The sequence below is a fragment of the Seriola lalandi genome, unplaced genomic scaffold (assembly GCF_002814215.2).
Source record: "Seriola lalandi dorsalis isolate HSWRI2012SDOR001 ecotype SW California unplaced genomic scaffold, Sedor1 jcf7180002054666, whole genome shotgun sequence".
Lineage (NCBI taxonomy): Eukaryota > Metazoa > Chordata > Actinopteri > Carangiformes > Carangidae > Seriola > Seriola lalandi.
The window spans coordinates 232,288-250,576 of NW_019525219.1; the positions used below are offsets into that span (position 1 = coordinate 232,288).

The 18,289-nt window shown below is 43.5% G+C and overlaps 2 protein-coding genes across 3 annotated transcripts in view; both read right to left on the bottom strand.

Annotated features, from left to right (window-relative positions):
* brap (BRCA1 associated protein) overlaps positions 1–7,509 on the bottom strand; it is a 14,742-nt gene extending 7,233 nt beyond the window's left edge. The window contains exons 1-12 of the mRNA XM_023421218.2: positions 7,164–7,509; positions 6,741–6,902; positions 5,079–5,295; positions 4,800–4,989; positions 4,310–4,423; positions 3,876–4,024; positions 3,277–3,352; positions 3,005–3,143; positions 1,498–1,607; positions 1,327–1,416; positions 1,084–1,187; positions 30–169 (exon numbers count right to left, since the gene is read on the bottom strand). Coding sequence (XP_023276986.1) covers positions 30–169; positions 1,084–1,187; positions 1,327–1,416; positions 1,498–1,607; positions 3,005–3,143; positions 3,277–3,352; positions 3,876–4,024; positions 4,310–4,423; positions 4,800–4,989; positions 5,079–5,295; positions 6,741–6,902; positions 7,164–7,242 — 1,570 coding nt within the window. The 5' untranslated portion in view covers positions 7,243–7,509. The remainder of the gene's footprint in view (positions 1–29; positions 170–1,083; positions 1,188–1,326; positions 1,417–1,497; positions 1,608–3,004; positions 3,144–3,276; positions 3,353–3,875; positions 4,025–4,309; positions 4,424–4,799; positions 4,990–5,078; positions 5,296–6,740; positions 6,903–7,163) is intronic.
* A 3,245-nt stretch (positions 7,510–10,754) lies between these two features.
* Positions 10,755–18,289, bottom strand: part of naa25 (N-alpha-acetyltransferase 25, NatB auxiliary subunit) — a 13,494-nt gene continuing 5,959 nt past the window's right edge. For both annotated transcript variants that reach the window (XM_023421217.2, XM_087177958.1), the window contains 18 exons: positions 17,821–17,899; positions 17,346–17,457; positions 17,054–17,143; positions 16,275–16,447; positions 16,061–16,173; positions 15,730–15,937; positions 14,605–14,694; positions 14,332–14,512; positions 13,588–13,687; positions 13,304–13,455; positions 13,064–13,189; positions 12,723–12,966; positions 12,476–12,599; positions 12,320–12,385; positions 12,140–12,237; positions 11,930–12,040; positions 11,655–11,795; positions 10,755–10,908 (listed from right to left, as the gene is read on the bottom strand). In XM_023421217.2, coding sequence (XP_023276985.1) covers positions 10,786–10,908; positions 11,655–11,795; positions 11,930–12,040; positions 12,140–12,237; positions 12,320–12,385; positions 12,476–12,599; positions 12,723–12,966; positions 13,064–13,189; positions 13,304–13,455; positions 13,588–13,687; positions 14,332–14,512; positions 14,605–14,694; positions 15,730–15,937; positions 16,061–16,173; positions 16,275–16,447; positions 17,054–17,143; positions 17,346–17,457; positions 17,821–17,899 — 2,331 coding nt within the window. In that variant the 3' untranslated portion in view covers positions 10,755–10,785. The remainder of the gene's footprint in view (positions 10,909–11,654; positions 11,796–11,929; positions 12,041–12,139; positions 12,238–12,319; positions 12,386–12,475; positions 12,600–12,722; positions 12,967–13,063; positions 13,190–13,303; positions 13,456–13,587; positions 13,688–14,331; positions 14,513–14,604; positions 14,695–15,729; positions 15,938–16,060; positions 16,174–16,274; positions 16,448–17,053; positions 17,144–17,345; positions 17,458–17,820; positions 17,900–18,289) is intronic.

An 18,289-nucleotide genomic window follows, 5' to 3' on the forward strand; every position in this document is an offset into this window, starting at 1 on the left:
CACACACACACACACACACACACACTCACCGCTCTCTTTTCCTTTGCGCTCCTCCTCCGCCAGCTGGGACTGCAGCTGCGTCTGATTGGCTCTCAGACAGCGGTTCATCTCCTGCTCCTCCTTCAGCTCCTGGCTCAGCTTCACCACTCGGCCGTTAAGCTGAGTGTACCTCAACACACAAACACAATGGAGCCGTGATTTCACCAGAACCGTAACTTTCCGTTTTGACAGGAGGTATTTGGACTCGTCACAACAGGACGAGAACAGGTGGAACTAATAACGTCGGTGTGGTGAACCAGGCTGAACATTACGACTGCTGGACACAGCGCTGTGCTAAGGTTTTAGATGTTTAGGTGTCTGACTGGTAATAATGCGACTTTAGTGGCTGTGATTGTGTTTTATAATTGTTTTATATTGTTTTTATGAGATATTGTTTTATGTCACTTGAGGACCTGTGCTTCGCCGTCCCAGTTAAAAAGCTGCAGTGATTCTGAAATGATGCACCGGTCTGTAACGGTGTTGAATACTGGGAATTAAGATGATGATTTCTGCATGCACAGTCAAGGATCCGGCCGAACCCTAACCATCAGCCACGGGGACGACCCTCCCTCCTCTTTTGGTGCCTCACAAATAAAGTTAATTATCATTATTAAAAACAAAACTCATTAACGTTTGCAGGTATAGTCCGACGTTAATTTTCTTAGTTTCTTACCACAACTTTTCTGTTACTGTTTAGGTGTTTGTTTTTTTACATCAGGTAAATGAAGCATAAATTTGTAAATGTAAATTTTGCATGTGGCTTAATCAGAAATTGCAGCACAACACATCCAATTTCTTCACAGACATTTCGGCTTCTCGTAGCAAGAAAAGATGTAAGTGACTGGTTTTCTGTCTGTAGTTTTCACTGGAATGACTTACTCAGTAAGTTTTACCGAGTCATTGTTAACAAACGTAATTCATAATGCAGAGGAAGGGGTGTTACATTTCCTGGAAGGAAGAATATTGCTCACTCGGTGGTTTACCGATGAACCCACAACATGCTCACAAACCTACACGGAAGATGTAACGTCGGTCGGCACCTACTTTTTCTCCATGACCTGCTTCTCTTTGGTTATTTCTCCCAACCGCTGCTCCAAGTTATCACAGCGCTCCAAGGTTTCTTTAAATTTCGCCTTCATGTTGTTTATCTGAGGGGAACACACACACACACACACACACACACACACACACACACACACACACACGGAAAAGTCAGAGGAAACACATGTGTGCACAGGATGACATGACGAGATGAAATCAGCTGGTTAATGTGCTGTCAGTCGGTACCTCCTCGGCCGTCTCCTTCTCCAGGTGAACGATCTTATTCTCCCAGTAAATCCTCTGAGACTCCAGCTGACTCGTCAGCAGGTACGAGTACTGCACACACACACGGAGCGTTAGTCACAGCGGTTCGGTGTTGACCCAGCAAACGAAAGCAACGAGGAGGAAAATACTCACCTCTAGTTGGAGTGCATCAATTTTCTCAGCTTGACATATGTCTCCCTCACATTCATACTGCACCATCTTCCCATCAGTCTTACTGGCCACCAGCCGATGCACGTAGTTATCTACGGTGACACGCAGCAGATCAGACACGGGCTGCTGAGTCAGCGTCTTAAAACACTCCACAAACATCAATCAATCAACTGAAATTTAACTGGCATTTTAAAAATAGGTTAATTGTGTTGCTGTTTTTTTTTTTGTTTTTTTTTATGCAATCAACTTTGAATCTCATCTTGAAACACGGACGAGTCCTTCAACACAGTCCAGCACAAATCAGACGAGCAGCTTCTGTCTATTTTTATGATCTTGCTTTATATTAACTATACTTTGCTTTTACTTGATATAGTTTTTATTCCTTTTATTCTTTTTCTGTTTTTTAAAACTGTTTTTAATATTGTTTTATTGCCCTTTTATTTATTAGGTTATATTGCCCCTTGTTTCTTCTGCTATTACCAATGTTTTTGATTTTAATTCTTCTGTGAAGCACTTTGAGCTGCAATTATCATTATTATTATTATTATTATTATTATTATTATTATTATTAAAGTCCTAATGGGAATCAAATCCATGACAGCTCAGCGTCTCCATCTGTTCATCAAGATCGTCTGATATTATCGAAGCTCCAGAACGAATCAAGAGGTGAGACTGATTTACTGCTGACTGTGTCTGCTGGATGTGCTAGTAGACAACAGCTTGCTAACAGGTTAGCCACAGCAGCTGTGTCAGGTTATAGTTCACTAGACTGTCTCTGCCTTTTTTTGTTGTTGGTATCTTTCTGCCCTCTAGTGGCCACAGTTGCTTAAAGCAACAATAACAGCTATAAATTCTCAGTAACAACTGTAATCTTGTAATTAACTATCACAGGGTCAATACAGACCATAAATGAACTATAGTGTTGCTACAGAGACGCCCAGGTCTACAGGTCATACTCTACACATGTAAAGGAACATGTTTGTTTGGTACAGACCTCAACAAAAATTACATCATCATCATTTTTATATATTTTTTTCCAGTGAAAATGAAAGGAAAAAAAAATTCATCATGAATTATATTAAAACATCTGTCGAAAATAATCACAATGTGATTTTTTGGTAAAACTTTACAATAAAACGACCCTTATAAAGGATTTACAAATTGTTTATAATTAGGTTATAAATTCACTGTTAACACTTTATAAATAAAAACAATGATAAACAAGTTATAGCAGTTTTTTAATCTGACTAACAAATTACTACCATTTATAACTGTTAAAAGGAGCCTTATTGTGAAGTGTAAAACACCTCAGCATTTATTAATGAGTTACTAGAAGGCTCCTTTTACTAGTTATAAATAATAATAACTCATTAATAAACACTGGATGATGGAGAAAACAAAGAAAACTCAGTAACTAATGAGATATGAGGTTTAACAGTACAGATTAAGTCTTATTGTGAAGAGATACTAATCTAAAACAGATTCATACCTCCTGCGTAGTCCCACACACGGTGGTTGGTGAGCTGCATTGCGTAGGTGTGCTGCGTTTCCTCAAAGTGCTTGTAGGCATGCCGGCTGACGTAGCGGCCGCAACCGATGTGGCCGCAGATCAAACAAATCCACAGGTTCTACGGAGAGAGAGAGAGAGAGAGAGAGAGAGAGAGAGAGAACAGCAAAAGTGTGACGAGAGTTTAAACTGAACTTTACAAAATGAAAAGTGAATCCACAGACGACCAGCAGACAGAGACTGATGTCACTTACCTCCTGCACGCCACACTCGAAGCACTTGTTCTCTTCAACCGGCTCTGGTGTTTGGCAGTACCTGCACACGGGACACCTGGAAACAGAGCACACATCTCTCTATTGTCACACGTGTGCGCGCTCGTCCTTTGTCAGAACACATGTGAGGAGGAGGAGGACAAAAACAAACAACACATGACGTGAAGCCTGGAGAAATAACCAGTGGACGGAGAATCAGTGACGCAGCATGTGACTGTCATTAGTGAGAAGGTCCCTTTAGCTACGTGGTTGTAGATCAGTCTTATTTTTAAACTGAACATCACACGGATACAAAGAGTGTCACAGATGAAGGTCAGAGCTGATTTTTAGTCACATTTCCTGTTAAAATAAGGTCAGAATCAGGCTCATCTCTAAAGTCCTGTTTTCTCCACATATTTCTGCCGATAGTAATTCCAGAAAGCAAATATCAAGTAGAGTAAATGACTGGGAGCGGCCAGAATAACGTGGGAGAATTTAACAGTATGTAGGAAACACAGGGTTTCTTGGTGATCCCGGGGGTGTGTGTGTGTGTGTGTGTGTGTGTAAGTGTGTGTGTGAGTGTGTGTGTTTGTGTAACTCACGAGGCGTCTTCCCACCGCTGGAGACACTGGCTGTGAAAGCTGTGGTTACAGAGAGTGGTGAGGATGCCGTTGACCGACTCGTCCATTCTCTCCAGGCACACGGTGCACTTCGGCAGCTCCGTCAGCTCCATCACCGGCAGACTGGCTCCCTGAGGAGGAGGGGGGGGGGGTTAGAGGAAGTAAACCATGTGCTACGTGGGGTCAAAGGTCAAAGATTTTCAATCCTGAACAAACACTGCAGGATCGACTCCACTGAGTTCTTCCTTTGCTCTGGCTGAAAATGCATTTTGATTAGTATTAATATAGAAACTGGAACCTGCTTTGGACCCACAATGCACCTGTTACCAGAGATAACTGTAAGTTTAAGACACGGATCACATCTTGAGAATAAATCATGTGATCTGTATCTAACGACAGAATAATGGAGCCATTACCTCGTCAGACTTTATAACCTCTGCCCGCTCCACATAGACCAGTTGGCACACTGCGTCCTCTATGGAGTTGAACTGGCGGCCATTACACGCTGTGTAGAAACTGTCTGCGTCTGCCTAAACAGAGACAGGGAGGAAAACAGCAGCGTTATGACACGTTATGTTATAACTACAGCAGCTTTAGAGGCAAGAACCCGCACATACAACACAACAGCTGAAATCCCACAGCCTGCTCGTCAATCTAAGAACGAATAATTGGTCCCTTCAGTAACAGATCCAGCTTTTGGTCCATGGGCTTCATTGGTCCTCATTCTATGTAGTTCACATTTATTTAGTTTCCTCCTCCTCGTCTCGCCAAGACGACCACCAAATGTTTTTTACTTCCATCATGTGCAACTCACTCTCTCTGACAAACTCTGGCGCCTGATGCTGAGAACAGACGATAAACCCACTCTTTCTTTAATCTTGTCAGTGAGGTTGTGTTGGACCTTACCTGAGTACAAAACTTAATCAGCACCATGTACTGGTTCGGAGTGGAGTCCCTTATGATCTTCATATGCTCCATAACATCATTAAACGGCGCGAGGAGCTTCATGAGGTCATGGCTGGTCATGGTCGCCGGGACAGTCAGGATACAGACCATGGCGCTGCGTCTCACATCTTCAGTCAGTGACGTCATTTTGCTGCAACAAGAGAAAAACAAATATACATCCCACGTCAAAGCAGCTGCGGACTTCTGGAGTGATGATTATACATGTGAGGTGTGGCTCACTTGGTCTTGTAGAGGTGCATGATGCCATAGATGATCTCCACAGAGGGGTTTCCACTGAAGAACGAGATCTGGTCTGGGAGCTGTTTGGAGGGGGAGTCTGGAGCAGCGCCCGTCGCTGCACTGTCGTCCTGTGAAGCCTCCTGACCGTCTGCTTCAGTCTTTACAGCCTGAAGTTCACTGGTCTGCTCCGTCTGCTCCGCTTCACCTCCTCCTTTATCTGGAGGAGAAGTTCAGTAGTTTCACATCTGTAATTCTCGTCTTTAAAAAGGGTAAACATGGTAATATATGTCATATCTTTGAAAAGACATGAAAACACCAAAACCCACAATGTGATAGTTTCACAATACTTTGACTTCTCTATCTTCACTGCGGCTCTCAGCTCCAAATGTATTGGTTCCTTCCTTAAATAGTGTAAATGTACTGTCACAAATACAGCAGCGTGTTGAAGTTTTAGGGACTTTAGATGTTTAGATTCTGCTTTATCACACTGGAGAATCAAAGAGGCGTCTGATCAGCTGCAGGTTCATTCTGCAGCTGAGTCCAAACAAACAGTCACAGAGAACTATCTTCAGAGAAGAGCAAGGAGTCGTAAAAAGACGGTCTAGCTCCAACATCATGGGGTCAGTGTGGGATCACATGAAGAGACATACGACACAGACTAAATCACAGAACACAGCTATGGCTCAGTAATCTCCTCAAACAGCTGACCGCTGCAGTTTTTAGCAAAAGTTTCTTAAACAGGTGTAAATTGGGCATTTGTTGGGGACTATTTTCAATGGCGGATTAAACTAACACTCATTTTAGTTAAAAAGACAGACTTAAAACCAGATGCCAAAAAGAACACTGCAGTGTATATGGAATAGAGACAAAATAAACTCCAGTGTGCGTGTTCATCTTCACATTATCGTGCCATAAACATAATCTACAACAATCGCCCCTCTTATGATCATATAATCAAGGAATTAAAGTTTTGGACAGGAAGACGATAAAATCTCACCACTGCCATGTTCTTCAGAAATTAAATATCTTACGTTTTGATCATTTCATTAAATTTGCAAATGTTCACCTCATCTTTTAGCGCCTACATAACCAGGCTCTTATGCTCAGTGAGCTGGTGGTTCCTGGCTCAGGGACATGAGGTGCATCCACGGAGAACTGTAGGACAACCTTTCATAAATCCTCATTTGGAGAAACGTCTTTCTCTGTTGGAACCATTCACCCACAGATCTGAAGATTTTATTATGATGATGAAACTATTCTTCAGGAGGGATCAGGCATGTACAGTCATGTAGCCATTTGTTGTGTGATTGTGAATTTGCGTTGTTTTATATGTATATTAGTGTTGAGTTAAATAAATAAATATATCTGCATCTTAATTACATTTCATATAAAATATTCGGTTTGTTCCTGGTAATTCCAGCTCCTGAGGCTTTCACAAGCAAGATGAGATATTGTAAACTCTCCAGTGTGTTGTGGGTCTACCCTGGGGTCTCCTTCCAGCCTGATCAGATTCTGATCAGATGCCTGAACCACCTCAACTGGCCCCTCTTTCTTTTCGTAAAGCAGTGGCTTCGCTCCTCACTCCCCCTGGATGTCTGAGCTCCTCACCCCTTTTTTCTATAAGGCTTGGTTTCAGAGCATCCTGCAACATGTGTGTCTTACCTGGGCTGGGTTCAAAGGTTTCTATAACCATGTCCCCCATGGCTCTGCTGCCAATGTGTTGGTGCAGTACAGCTGCTCTTTCCAGCTCGGTCTTTCCACTGAGAGTGTGTCTGGCTAAACCCAGAGCTCTGTCCTGCAGCTCCTCCTCTGACATGCCTTCAACTGTAAGACAAAAAAAAAAAAAAAAAACTGAGTCAGACCGGTGGTTTTCTCTGAGCTCTCACTGACAAACTGGACCATAGAGTGTCCCAGCACCACGGACACACCTTTACTCACACCTGTGTTGTCATGCAGCTCTAGTTTAGATTGGTTCAATAGCTACTGAATTGGCTAACAGTAGATATCAGTGTCTGTCATCATGGTTAGCTTAGCCCGGCTAACTCCACACAAAAGCAGCGACTTTATAATGTTAACGTGACTCACCGGCTGAGTACTGGAACCCCTGTGGAAAGGGAGACTGGTCGGCTAACTCCAAACGGATAACAACCAGCGACACACTCATGTGTTATGACGGAAACTGCCACTTTCACGGAGAACAAAACAACCCGGTGACAGTTAGCTAAGCTAAAGCAGGTCCACACAGCTAACGCGCTGATTAGCTAAGTTTAACCAGCCGAAGAAAAAAGCCCTTAAGTTACAACAGTGTGTTAGTCATGCTGTTTTTGTCTTCGCCGCCCGTAAACACATTTTCTGTCTTAAAGCTAAGCCACATTAGCTAGCTATGACTTAAGCTAGCTCCTAACTGTGTGTTCACAGCTGTCTCTATGACGCTCTTCTTCACACACAAAAATAAGGAGCGGGCATGAACCAGAGGTGTGTTGCTGCCACCTACAGGAAGTAACCCGGTACTGCGGGAGCCGTTACACAGGTTTATGTAAAATACAGTACAATAAAAATACAACAAAAAAAAAAATCCCTGTAGAAATTTTGAACGTGAACAGGTGTCACTCAAAGAGCCTTTTTAAAGCTGTCACGACTGGGCAAAATAACCTCACACTGCTGGTTTCAAACACAAATGTGTCCCCACAACCACTGCAAGACATGTACACACACACACACACACACACACACACGCACACACACACACACACACACTCTAACAGATCTGTAATAAAGCAATACCATTGTGGGTCTTTGTGTTTTTAACAAAGGACCTGGCTGGTGCGTCACAAATGACTGAACATCAGCTTCAATTTTCTTCCCTTCAGACTCAAAACCCTTTTCAAGCTGTTGTAACTCAGAAACAAAAATCTCCAAGGAACTCTTTTGCCGAGCTGGGTTTCTTTGGTCCACAGAACAAGCCGATCACTACAGGTTCTTTAATGGGAACACTCAGCAGCAGAACCAAGGATGGGCCACAGTTGCAGACTAGAGCTCTTGAACAAAGGAAGTCCATCTATGTTTGAATACCAAAATAGTTGTTCTGTCCCCCAGCCCTTTCCTGAATTTTTGTCTTAGTCCTGAGGAGGGTCCCTGCATCCTTTGGAAGATCAGGATGGAAAATTTGACATATGGCCAATAGTGCTGTCAAAGCAACCAAAGAAATGCTGAAGTGTAAGGCCCAGTTGCAAGTGCTGTCAGAGTGAAACGGTCTCATAGACTTCATCATCTCCTTCCACGCCACCTTCCTCCTCACTAAACACGGCTCCAGCTGCAATGTCTGCACATGTCAGATTATACCTTTGCATTGCAGGCACATAATAAAATACAATAAAACATTCGTATCTTGTTCATCTTATCCACTCAATGACAATGTATTTTCACTTAATCATACCATCAATTATAAAAACTATTATTATGGTGACATTTATTTTTTTTACAGTAAAATGATATCAAAACTTTATTTCTTTGTGGGGAGCAACAACTATCTAATGATTTAAGAAAAGAAAGAAAAAGAAAAGAAAGGTAGACACATCTCACATTTACCTTTTTTTATTTAAAAAATCTTTGACATTCCAGTGTTTCTGTTTTCCATTTTCTAACAAAAGAGGGTGGTGAGATGACACTCCAGATTGTCAACCATTATTCTGAACCTCAACAACACATGTGGTCAGATCACAGACATCTTCTCCATTCAAACAGATGGGTTCAACAATTCAAAAACAAAAAAAGAAAAAAGGAAAGAAAGAAGAAAAAGGCATTTATTAGCAGATGTGTATGTGATATACACGACTGACTGGAAGGGGAGGATTCACCATGTCCTCACATTTTCACATTGCTCTGCCAAATTGTTAAAACCGTAAAACAAAAAGAAAAACCCAACTGCACACGAGCTGCAGCGGCGGCAGTCACCTGTCAGCATCTCCTCCTTTTCTCTCCGGGTCATTATATCTCACTGGTTATTGATAACAGTAGAAGATGATCGTTTTTTCCACAAACTGAGAAGACGCTGAAGCTGATGATGTTGTTTTGGTTCACGAGTCTTTTTTTTTTTTTTCTTTTCCCCAGAGGGGGAAGAGTTGGTGGGAATGACAAAAAACATGAACACAGGACAAATGTGATAGTATCTACTGCAGCTGCTCTTAAAACTCACTAATGTCCTCGCACACGCTGTTCTTTGAAAAGGCTGCCTCCACTTTTATTTACAATTAGGTCCAATGTCTGTCTGTGAAACGCACCTCTCTGGGTTTGAGCTGCTAACGACCGAAGGGAAGAGCCGCCCCCCCCCCGCCCCCCCCGAACATAATATCCTACAAAAACTGCTCGCTGGCTGAAAATAACTGTCTGCTGTACAATCAGATCTGGGTCAAAGTCGCCAAAATCCTCTCAATCATCCGGACTGAACCAGAACTCACGTGCCAAAATATACACTTTAGCATCCGGCCAATTGTGTCCATTGGCGCCTTTGTATTTGTCATTTTGTCAAAACACACACACACACACACACACACACAAATTTCTAATCGGGGTTTTTCCTTTTTACTCGAATAAAATAAAGTGGTTGCACACTGATGTATTTATCACACTGCTACAAAGACGTTGCACATGTGTCGAGGGGGAATCTGGTGAACAGTCACGTTTAAATAAATCACATACGGTCTCTTAAATATCTATCGTCAGTCCAGTCGTAAAGGATTCTGCTTCTTTGATCCATGCCTGATTTATTCATTTTTTCTTCTTTGTGCTGGAACAACCTCATTCACACAGACGTGTTCACAAGCAACACTTCTACTGGTGGGAGGGGAGAGGAAAGGAAAGGAAAGGAAAGGAAAGAGGAAAAGGGAACGGGAAAGGAAACGGTGGCAGACAATTCAAATTTAAAAAAAAAAATGTCGTGGTTATTGAACTCATACCAACATTGCTCATTATAATACTGCGACTACAGAGGTGGCTTCACTTTCAATACCAAAAGCGACACACAAGATACACACAGGAAAAAAAAAACAAAAAAAAACACACACACGAGACAAAAATAATTGTTGAATGAGAAACTTCAATCCGAAGGCTTTCTGCTGGTAGCCAGGTGTCCATGTCTCCACAGAGCGCATCATCAGTTTAATGAAAATTGTGCCTGTTTGCTCTTTAAAGAGAGAAACAGCTGGAAAAGCAGCACATTGAAAGAACTTTCCTCCTCAGAGTGAAGTGTGTGTGTGTGTGTGAGTGTGTGTGTGTGTGTGTGTGTGTGTGTGAGAGTGTGTGTGTGAGTCTCTGTGTTTTACTTCGATTGTTGTCAGTCACCGGAGGAAAAAAAACAAAAACCCAAAAACAAAAGTGAGGAATAAAGATGAAACGTAACTGACCAACAAACAGTATAGTGGTTTATTGTGTCTTATATTCTCATTTAGTCAATGAATTGTGGTAGTTGCTCTTTACTATGTACAATAATTTATTAGATTAGTTCATCTAAAACTGCTTATTCTTTTTTTTTTCCTAATTTGCTCTATTGATTTTAAAGGAGCATGTGTGTTTTTTTTAATTATTTTTTTGTATTTTTTTGTAACTGCTGTATAAATTCATGAGTTTACTTACAAGCTTATGTGCTATAAGAGCTGTCTCTTATACACATCTGAGTATAGTCATCTTAATTTGGGGTGCGTGGTGCCGTTCAGATCTTGAGGTTCTTTATAGTTTCCGCTCTCTTCTTGAGCAGATCTCCCGCCTCCTGTAGCGAGCGCAGGTAACTGCTCTGCACCTTGTCCATAGCAGCCTTCGCAAACGACGCCTCCTCCTGAAACACACCGGAGGAGGAGGAGGAGGAGGAGGAGGAGGAGGAGGAGGAGTCAGCAAATCTCACACACAACATAACCTTCACATGTCATGATACAGGCGGGTCAGAACTTCAGCTTCTGTAAGTTACTGACAGAATAATCGTGAACTAAATGTCAAACAAATCTCCGTTTTAAATGAAGCTTCATGTAAAATATATTTTAGCGGTTTATCTTCCCGTCAAAACAGCACTTTCCTTTGGTACTACATTTTTCCCCCAACCGCTGAACGACCGTATTCCTACGCACAAGCGCAGCTACAGTTCAGACTGTATCACAGGTCAGACAGAACTTCACTTTGTTTTAATGGAAAGATAAACAGCTGAAACACTTTCTGCTGAATCTCCTGCAGTAACACTGAATATATAACTATAACACAGACGACCCCTTGAATAAACACATTCATCAGCTGAACATTTGATGGTTTAAGATTCTCAGTTGTAAGAATTTGCCTCTCTTCGTTTTCATATGTGCTAAAAACTAACTTTGATTGAACACTTTCACATCAAAAACAGAAGGAAAGAAGAGACGAAGTGTCCCAGAGGCGAACAGCGTTCACATCAGAGGAGCTCGGTGTTTCAAAGTTTATATTCTGCTCCGTGTAGCTTTTATTTTTCTCTCCATATCAGAAGGAAACAACAACAACAACTGAGGAGCTTCTGATGATCTTTCTATGAACATGTTAAAACAAGAGAAACTGCACACTAACCTGTGTGTATCCTTCCAAGCTTAAACTGGCTAGTTTAAGGGCCGTCATGCCAGTCTCCTGCCCCTTTATATGCTCCAAAGCCTGGGTGAGCAGGTCCTGCAAGCTCCCCGACAGCTCCTGGAACCCACACACCACCACCGGCTGCAACACACACACACACAAACCATCAGTGGGCAGCAACAGAAGATTGTGTTTTTACAGCCTGTATATACCTGGATGTACCAGAGGACGAGAACAGGTGGGGGGTGAGGGGTGGGGGGGGTGGTGGACTGTACCAGAGCTGTGTTTGCATCCTTTTTCTTCTTCTTCTTCTTCTGTAGACTGGTCTTGAGAGGTCGGAGGATCTTGGCACAGTAACTAGCCATCCACAACACTATGCACACCGTCTGTGCAGAACGACAGTGAGACGTTACAACACGACCACGACATATTCAATGTGTTTGTGTGTGTGTGTGTGTGTGTGTGTGGACGCTGCGATGTCTCACCTCAACAAAGAAGATTAGGTTTTCTAATAAGGAGGGTCGGGTTTTTAATTTGCTCTCTTTCATTTCCAATACATCTCCTTTGCATTTATTCAGTATTTCTGTGGAGGGACAGACGGAGGGAAACGTGAGGCACGAAGGACACAGGATGAAGATCACAATTGTTTATTGCTGCTCACTCACCTTGAAGCTGTACTACTAATGATTTGAAACCGTTACAGATCTGGGTTTGAAGCTCCGATGACTCGTCTGGGAAGGCGCAAAGACGGAGAAGTGAGTGTAAAAGCATCGAGAAGATATTTGAGCTTCATGTTACTGCAATTTATCTTTTAAATTTACCCAGTCCCACAGTCTCCAGCTCCTGTAGGTGGACAGACAGCTGGAGGGCCGCAGCCTGACACTGGCAGCTCCCACTGGACAGAGCTGGGGCCAGGCGGGTGGAGGGGGGTCCCAGGAATGGATACTGCAGAGCAACGATAACATCATTACAGCGACGCACTCCGCACGTTTCATGTGCAGATATTACTTTGTAAACTGGTGATGTGGAGTGAAACAGCAAGGTGAGATTTCCAGAACAGGTACGCACCTGTATGCTTTTCTCTGCCATCTGAGCGGCCGTCTGCAGAGTCTGATGGAGCTGGGCGAGCAGGCTGCTGAGGATCGAGCTCTTGTCCCCGACGCCGTTCTCGTTGGTCGTCTCGGAGTTCTGCTGCGAGGGCGCGTGCCCCATGCCGGCCAAGTAGGCGAGGAGGCGAAGCGTTAGAGAGCGTATCCTCAGCCAGACGGACTCCTCCTCTAGAGACCGACGCCGGTGCTCGTCGGTTATCTGTCTGCGGAGGGGGAAGAGGCGGAGGGGGTTGATCTGGGGTACGAGGACTTCTGAGCAGGAAACATGTGACTCCGTCTCTGCGTTCAGTGATTCTTTACCTCTCTTTAGGGTCCCAGCTGGTAAAAACCGTTAGGTCTCTGTTGTCCCTCATGTTATCCCAGGGGATGTCGTCCTCCTCTGCAGACAAAGACATGGCCTTCACACTTTCCTCCAGACTCAACACACTGGAAGACGCATAAAAAAAAATAAAAAAATAAAAAGAAGACGACATGTGAGTGAGAGATTCAGCTCCACAGGTTTCAATCGTTACACTTCAGTGTGTGTTATAATATTCTCACATATCAGCCTCAAGGAACAGGTCCAGCAGCATCCTCTCAGTGCGGACTTGAGCAAAGTGCAGCGATTGGTTCAACCTGTTCCTGAGAGCGATGAACTCTGGGATTTTCTCAAACGCACCATACTTGTACGCCTGGATGATATACTCTGAGGTCTGGAGGAGGAAAGAGGGAGGAGGAGGAGGAAGAGAGAAATAAATTAAAGGATAAAGATGAATTAACAAGGTAACGTGAGAACCAGAGTTCACGTGTCTCAGAAATCTAATAAAGAAGTGGGATAAACTTACATCTTTCTGGTTGGAGTGGAAAAACCTGAGGGAGAAATTACAGGACTGGGAGGCTGCAGCGAACTGACCCAATGACTCAGCATAACGCGTTAACAGAAACCTGGGAATGAAAAGGAAGTGGTAAGAGCGCATGTTGGTCTGGGCTCGTATTTATCGAGCATCTCAGAGCAGGAAGTCGGTCTGAGCTGGACACAACTGGCTCTTTAAGGCATTTTAGGTCCATAAATAAAAAGCATTCAGAGCAGAGGAGATGTTCGTGTTTTAATCACCTCTTTTTGACGGATATTTTGCAGGATGCGAAACTAAAGGCTCTCACAGCTTTATGGAAAACAGGGAAGAAGCAGCTTATCATTATTCTGTCACCACTGATAAATAAAACTCCGATCACTCACACAGCTCTCGACATAATTCATTCATTCACATGTAAATTAACTGAGAAAAAGAAAGTCCTAATTTACTTGAATGACCAAAGAGGGAGCCGCGAGATACGTTTATTGCTTTTCCCCATTTCATTGACTATATAATTGTTTGAGGAAGTGTTGTAAGAGTTTTGGATCCTTCTTTATATTTCTTTTCTAATCCATGCGAGTGACCTGCCAAGGTTTAATTACAGCCTAATGAAAAGACTCGTTAAATCATTTTATAAAGTCAGTGTAGGAAGCTTCATCAATGACTCTTTGTTCTCTGAGGTGATTCTTCCGAGGGATTCTGAGAAGTTCGTTATAAACACTCCTATGTACTCACCCTATGGTGTCGTGCTGGACGTGCTTGGCGTCCAAGCTGGAGTACAGGTCCACGACCGGCTCGAAGGCTCCCAGGTGACAGTAGAGGAGCAGGAGCAGCAGCTTGAACTGGGCGTTGGAGGAGCTGTGAGACAGACCCTCCTGCAGGAGACCCAAACCCTGCCACACCATGTTCTCGTCCCCTAAACACCCGGAGCGACACGTTCAGAGACTCGTCATCATTGACGCACAGAAACATGTGGAATATACGAGAGAGAGAGAGAGAAACACTCACCAGTCTCTGTCCACAGGTCGATGAAAACATGAGCTGCCATGAGACAATACATATCAGAGAACTGCAGCTCCGTCTTCAGAGAGTTCTTCCCTGAGAGAGAGAGAAACAAGTCGCAGATGGATCAGAACCTGAACCCCAGAAATCCACAGTTCAGTTCCTATTAAATGTTTGTTTTTTTCAAAATAAAAGTGATAAAAGTGCACATTTTAAAAGGGTCTTTTATTGTGACCAACGATACAACGATATGCTACACCTGTCAGGTGGATGGATGATCTTGGCAAAGAAGAAATGTTCACCAACATCGATTTAAAGACATTTGTGAACAAAATCTAAGACATAAACTCTGTGTGTGTGTATGTGTGTGTCTGTGTGTGTGTGTGTGTGTAGAAAAAGTTTTAGATCTTTTATTTCAACTAATGAAAAATGGAAGTGTTGCATTTATATTTCTGTTCAGTATAACTGAAGAATATAAACCTTTTTCTACCGATCCCTTTTCCTCATCTGTCAAAATGAAGCTGAACTTCTTGCCCCTCGACATCTGAGCTGCATAAAACTGCCGTTTAGAGCAACATTAAAATCTTATGATGCTGTTTAAGCTCAGTGACCAGACAGAAAGAAACCCTGTCTCTGCCTCGTTCCATATGCAAATGTGTTGATGTGTAACAGAGCAGAGAAAAGGTCGGGCGAACATGAGAGAGAGAGAGCAGCGACGGAGCGAGCAGGAGAAACACGGTGAAGAAGACTGTGTGACCTTTCTGGCTTCTTCACTCTCCTGTCTCACATCCACCGAAACCTCAGAGTCACGCAGCAGTTTGATTTGGCGCTCGGTTCTCCAGGTGTGGCGGAAACACAAACAACAATCTGCTAAAGGGACTTTTCACTGCCACCATGATGAAATCCCTGCAGCGAATGTGCCGGACAGGTGATTTCCATTTCTCTGATCGCTGAGAGCGAGTAACACTCGGAAACATCTTGCATTCACACTTTGTTGTTAATAAAGTCTTAAATCTGTCTGGTGCGGATGATTTTATATGATTTGACGTCTCTCTGCTCCGCGTGATCTGATTATCCTGAACAGACGGAAAAGCCACGAGGTCTAAGAACGAACAGAGACGATGTTCTTACCGAACTTGAGCCCGTGACGATAGTGAGCCTTGAGCTCCGTGATAAGCCGCAGTTTCCCGTCCACGTCCAGACTGTGATGCAGCCCGAGCGCTCGACTCAGCTGACACACACACAAATGCCTCTGCAGCGCTTTGGTGTCCTCTGGAAAAGCAAATCCCTCCTCTCCCTGCTCCCCCAGTGGCACCGCTTCACTCAGACGGTTAATGAACTACAAAGGTAAAAAGGGAGAAATGTGTTTAACAGACTTCACAAGCGGCAGCTCAACAACAACAACAACAACAACAACAACAACAACAACAACAACAACAACAACGCTGTGACTCGGCCTCACCTGAACGTGCTGCTCAGGAGCGAGCAGATGCAGGTATATTTTTAGGTCGGTGATGCAGCACGGTTTGTCTCCAAACTTCCCAAAGAACTGCACCATCAGCTCTAAAGGCTCACCTGTTTCAACCCAAACAACAAACTGTCACACACACACACACACACACACAATAAAGCTGGAGCACGTGGCGAAGGGTGGATTTACAGTGTGTGTGTTTTACCCAGCAGGCTTTCTTCTGGACAGCCTCGTTCTCTCAGTCTGTGAATCAATTCAAGACGAGCTAAATACGGGCCTCTGAGTGAACGGGAGTCTTTGCCGTCCTCCCCCTTGATTCTCTCTTCCACAAACCTCACCACCTCCGCCACAGTGTGGTGCACCGCACCCTCCGAACAGCTGGAGACACACACACACACACACAGACGCAGATCAGAGCTGGATAATAATTGTATTTATACGTTTAGAAAAACTTGATGCCCTCAAAAGTTTGGCGCTAAAGAAAAGACCAGCACCACAGGAGCTCATGGTGAATCAAGGACGACTCAGCAGGTTGAGTATTTCTGCAGGTGAGGTGTGTGTTTGAGGGATGAGCTCTAATCACTCAGCCAGCGTGTCATCCCAACTCCAGCACACTGCTGCGAGCACAAAGTGAGGATGGATGTAATCAAACCTACAGGCTGAGTTTCTCTGATCTTACTGCAGATGAATCAGTGTCTGTATTTATAACAGCTAACATCTTTTCTGAATTACTAATCCCCTTAGTTAATATCTGATCATCACTTTCCGAAACAGCTGAACACCACTGGTAATATCAGAGCGTTTATTATGAGGCACATGGAAATGAGGATGAAAGCTACTGTTCTATGTTCGTTTACTGTGTTAGTAAAGCTGGCATCTGTTGACATCATTTTTAGAAATAAAAGTAAACCCTTTCTTATAATAACAATAAAAAACAAAGATTTGAGGATAAAAGAAGCTGAAATAAAAAGGCTTTGTACTCACTGCTCGCCTTCTTGTGGCGGACTCCACGACTGATCCATCAGGTGGAAGAGAGATTCAAAGTAGGAGGGATAGAACTGCCAATCATCAGGACTAGAAACAGAAGCGCAGCAGTTTGTTACTGATGTGTACCGTCTGTGCTTCTTCTCATGTGTCTTAAGGTCGTGCAGCAACACTGATCATTTTAGTTTGTTTTTGGCGCAGGATGTAAACTTGGTGAACTGTAACTGGAGCCTCGCCCTCGCAGGCCAAACGTACACGGCGTAAAGACTCGGGAGTGTCGGCTGATACTCACTTCTTGAGCAGCAGCTTGTGGGCCAAGGCGTTGCACTCCGGCCAGCGCTGTAGTCGCTGGTACAGCATCATGCACTTGTTTTCTCTGCTCTGCAGCTCGCTGGTCAGCTTCTCTGCGGGAGGACACGTCAACGTGAGGCGAGGACGCGTCTGAACGGACGCCACGTCTCATCCCATGCTACGTTTCTACTTATCGTTAACGTATTTCTGTGAACGTAGTATTTTATCAACCTGCCACTTCATTGGTTTTTTTTTAGAACATCTTGCCTGATGCTGGCACATTCACAGAGATGTTGATTCATGAGCTTTGTCCTTATAAATAAAAGAACATTAACTGAAAGGACGTGATGCGGGATCAATGACTCACTGACACGCCCTGAGTGAAGAAACGAGACACATGAAGGAACTCGCTCAACTCAGATCGACCTTTCAGGCCTTACAGGTACAGAAACAGAAGAAATCATATGTGTACCTACCCCCCAGCGGGCCCCTGATCACCTCCAGAGCCTCTACACACTTTCCCAAGCGCTCCAGGATCATGAAATACAGCTGCACCTACAGTGACACATAAAAGCCAGAAACACATGTAGTTACTAGAAGTATCTGCTTGTCTGGTAGTTAGAGAATTAAAGGAGACCGACTGGAAATTACATTAGTAAAGATTTGTGTTTTTCACCTCATCAGACGTTGTGTTTTGCCTGGAGAGCGCGCAGGTGTAACACTGTACAGTTAGTGTTTTATAAAGATCATTTAAAATGATAGATTCACAGTTTTTTCATGTCAGGCATGCAGATCTAAATTTCAACAGTTTATTTTAAATTTTAATTATTCCTCCTGTTCAAACTGGCCGTTAAAGAGATAATGTAAGAGACGGAGGATGAAATCTGCAGTCCTCATTTTAATAAATTCATTTACAGTTTTACAGTACTTCGAGGGGGGGGGGGG